The 4,264-nt window shown below is 39.4% G+C and overlaps 1 protein-coding gene across 7 annotated transcripts in view; it reads right to left on the bottom strand.

Moving 5' to 3' along the window:
- The window catches only part of Tut7 (terminal uridylyl transferase 7), a 91,202-nt gene that overhangs the window by 45,776 nt on the left and 41,162 nt on the right, over positions 1 to 4,264 (bottom strand). For all 7 annotated transcript variants that reach the window (XM_029563504.1, XM_029563505.1, XM_008833086.3 and 4 more), the window contains exon 17: positions 3,036 to 3,093. In XM_029563504.1, the coding sequence (XP_029419364.1) occupies positions 3,036 to 3,093 (58 nt within the window). The remainder of the gene's footprint in view (positions 1 to 3,035; positions 3,094 to 4,264) is intronic.

The following is a 4,264-nucleotide window of genomic DNA, read 5'->3' on the forward strand; positions in this document are numbered from 1 at the left end:
TATATGGTCTCATGTAGTTCAGGCATCCCTTGAATTCACTATACAGTCAAGGATGACCTTGAACTGCTACTGCTGATCTTCCTGCCTCCACTTCTGAGTACTGAGATTGTAGCAATATCCAACTAGAATGTGTTACTTTCTTAATGTGAAGGCTAACGATGTTATTTTCACTGTGTTGTTGAGGAACTAGGAGCAACTGAGGATGAGTGATGTCATGGGATCACACAATCAGTAAGTTGCAAGCCAAGATATAAAACCAGAAATTTTTGGCTTTAGAACCCCTACTAATACTGTGCTAGACTTGTTCTGTCTTTTTAATCTATCTTCTTCCCATTAAGGAATCTGACATGATAGGCCATGCTTAACATTTACGAGCCTGTCCTCTAATCTTTATTCATAGCACACCACCTGATTCTATTTTATAATTCCAAAGGTTTTCGGTTGAGCATCTACCCCCTCCCAAATGAAGGAAGGTAAGAGTATTAAAGGAAAGACACAGACTTCACTGTTCTGCCGTCCTTTAGTGCCCAATACTATTAATGACACAGTAGGCATTCAATAATGTAGTTGTGGACATTACCTTTGAAGGCATTAGGGTCTAAGCACAATCTTCTAGCTGTTATTAAATTCTTTTTCCATGAAATCCATATTCCATTTCTACTATACAGAACCATTTCTAGTCTAAAATGAACCATGTAACAGGATTCATTCTTCAGAAATTACACTGAGGATACTTGGGAGAGGACATAATGTCTAGATCTCAAACAACACAGAAGGAAACGGAGAGCAAGCAAGAGATGGGCTGATAATAAACTGTCAAAATTCAGCTCAGTGCTAAAAAAAATTATAACTGTGAAAACTTAGTATTTTAGTTCCTTGGCATAACCTTTGAAACAAAACAAACCATCTTTAGTAAAGGCTTTTCCCAGTGAGGAAAATACCTTTTCAATATAGAAAGAGAACTTATCATTGTGCTATTTATTTATTTAGTCTTTTTGAGACAGGGTTTCCTGGTAGCCCCAGCTGGCCTGGAACTGGCTATGTAGAACAGGCTGGCCTTGAACTCACAAAGATCCTCCTGCCTCTGCTTCCCAAGTGCTGGGATTAAAGGTGTACACCACCACACCAGGTTCCATTGTGCATTAAAAAAAAAATCCAAAACATAGGAAGTTGAGCCAGGAGGACTATGAGTTCAAGGACAGCTTGGGCTACATAAGGAGATCCTGGTTCAATTAGTAAGTCAATCAGTTGGTCGATAAACAAAATAAAAATCTGATTAGGTAACTTTAATTGGGAATAAATAAAAAATAGTTTGTAAACTATTTGATAGACTCTATATAACAAGTTTATCCTTGAATGAAGCAAAGAAAAGATTATTTGTGAATAGACCATGGGTTTTCAGTTCCATGAGAATGGGGACCAGGGTTTTCTCTTTGATTTGTAGCTCTCTGCATATAAAGTTTAATAAATTACATTTTAACAGTCAAGTTTAGGGGACTGGAGAGATGGCTCAGCAGTTAGGAGCACTGGCTGCTCTTGCAGAGAACCTAGGTTCTGTTCCCAGCTCCCACATAGTGGCTAACAATCATCCGTAACTCCAGTTCCAGGGAAACTGACACCCTCTTCTGACCTTCATGGGCATTGTATGACATGGGTGCACTTGCATACATGCAGGCAAAACACTTATACAAATAAAATAATAAAAATATTTTTTAAAAAGTCAAGTTTAACAGCTTATCTGTAATCCTAGTACTCAGTAGGCTGAGGAAAGAGGATTGTGAGTTCAAGGCCAGGCTGGGCTACAGAGGGAGAACCTGTCTCAAAAAACACCAAACAAACAAACAACAAAAAAAACCAAACCAAAAACAAACAAGAACCCCCCCAAAAAAAACAAAACAACAAACCAAACAACCAACTAAACAAACAGCCATGCACCATACATGACAGTGCACACCTATACTCCCAGAAATTAGCAAGTACAGGCAGAAAGATCAAAAGATCAAGGTCAGCCTCAGCTAAAGAGTGAGTTTGAGATTAGACTGGATTAAATGGGACACTGTCTCAAAAAACCAAAACATTAAAATTAAAATAGAGCTGGGGATGCGGTTCAGTGGTAAGAGCACTTGCCTTGGATGTTCAAGGCCCCAGAGTCCATCCCCAGCACCACAGACACACACAGACACACAGAGACACACACACACACATATTTTACTATTACCATCACAGCTATCCTAAGAGCAAGGAAATATGTCAGAGGCATTTCAGGTCTGAGTACTACATACAGAACCTACACACTTTTTATAGCTCTAAATACTTTAGAAATTACCTAGTATAGTTTTCTAGATTAGTGATGAGAGAAAAGAGATCAAGCAAAGCTACACAGCATGTTTGAGGTTATGCACAGCTTGTGGAGAAGAGCTGCAAACACAGTTCACCAATAGGACACTCTTCACCATAAGCCACCAGGCTTTAGCAACAACTGCACCTCAATTCTATATATATATATATAATTTATTATTTTTATTTTATGTGGATGAGTGTATTGCTTGCATGTATGTGAGCGCACCCGTGTCGTGCAATGCCGCGGAGGTCAGAAGAGGGCTTTGGATTCCCCTGGAACTGGAGTTAAGGATGGTTTGTAGCTGCGATGTGAGTGCTAGGAATTGAACCCGGGTCCTCTGCAAGAGCAGTCAGTGCGCTCAACCGCTGAGCCATCTCTCCAGCCCCTTAATTCTTAATGTCAGTAACGCAAATGACTTTCAAAATTTCTTGCCTGCCTCACACATGCTCAGTCCTGAAATAAAATAGCTAGCAGCAGCAGCAACACAAACCACACACACACACACACACACACAGACACACATTCTCTCTCTCTCCCCTCAAGCCCTCCGTCTTCCACATTAAACCACATAACATTTATTAATGCTACCAAAATTACAAATGAGTCACCATATTTCCTCAAAGGCATTAGTGAAGTGTAAGCATGTAAAACACTAAAGAAGTAAAAAATATTTTCAAAAACTCAATAGAGGTACCTGAATGCTTTCTGAGGACTCTTGCCAGTTCTTCAATAGTTCTTACACAGTCCAAACCCTGCAACAGAGGCACAAACAATGGAAGCTAAATTAGAAAACAAACTGGGCTTGGTGGCTTGCACCTGTAATGTTAGCTACTCAGGATGTTCTCTGCTCAAGCTCAAAAACAAAACAAAATAATAATAAAACGGAAGATGGGTTCTTGAACTGTTTAGTTTCCATTACTTTCAGAGAATTAACTTCAAATCCTTTTCTTTATTAATATTTTACTTTTATCAGTGTGTGTGTGTGTGTGCGTGTGTGTGCATGACGTATTGAGTGTGGACGCACATATGCCAGGATGCACGTCTGGATGTTAGAAGACAACCATCAGCAGTTCTCTCCTTCCACTGTGGGGTGTGAGAATCCAACTCCTGTCATCAGGGATACATGGCAAGTGCTGCTTTTACCTGCTGAGCTGTCTTACCAGCCCGAATTCAAATAATTTTCTAATTCCCTTGTAGCTGAGGGTCACAGTCAGTATACACACAAAATACTTGGAAGATATGTGTCCACTAAACATATATCTTAATTGCTTTTGGATGTTCCAAAAGCTAAAATTAGAGCTTCCAGAAAGGTCTGTGAGCCATGGGTGAGGACTTTCAATTTTTTACTATATGTAATTCTTTCAATCAGAAGAGTGACATAGGTACAGACTGTTAAGAGGGGGCTTTTATAACCCATCTCATTTGTGCTGGGTAGATCTTAATTATTGTTTAATTAAGAACTGATGACTTGCTGTAGAGAGTAATTAAGCCCAGGTATTTCTCAGTAAGAGTAGTCAAAATTATAATGAACAAAATCAAAGCAATATAGTGAGTATAAATATTTTAGGCAAATCATACTTATTATTTTGTTGTTTGCTTTTTGTTTTTTGAGACAGGGTCTCTTTATATAACCCAGGCTAACCTAAAACTCACAATCCTCCTGCCTATGCCTCCCAAGTTCGGGGGTTATAGGACTATACCACCAGGCGTAAGTGCTTAAAAATGTTTTTGCAAAGCTGGGTTTGTGGTGTGTGGTGTGTGGTGCATGCCATTTTTCCCAGCACTCGGGAGGCATCTCGTGGTCTAAATAGTAAGTTCCAGGCTAGCTGGGGCTACAGGGAGACCCTACCTCAAAAAAAAAAAAAAAAGTTTTTGCAATCCCTATCAACAAAAGTCCTTCAGGTGGATATATATATACATATA

This window comes from Nannospalax galili, unplaced genomic scaffold (genome assembly GCF_000622305.1).
Source record: "Nannospalax galili isolate Female #2095 unplaced genomic scaffold, S.galili_v1.0 scaffold1096, whole genome shotgun sequence".
Taxonomy (NCBI): Eukaryota; Metazoa; Chordata; class Mammalia; order Rodentia; family Spalacidae; genus Nannospalax; species Nannospalax galili.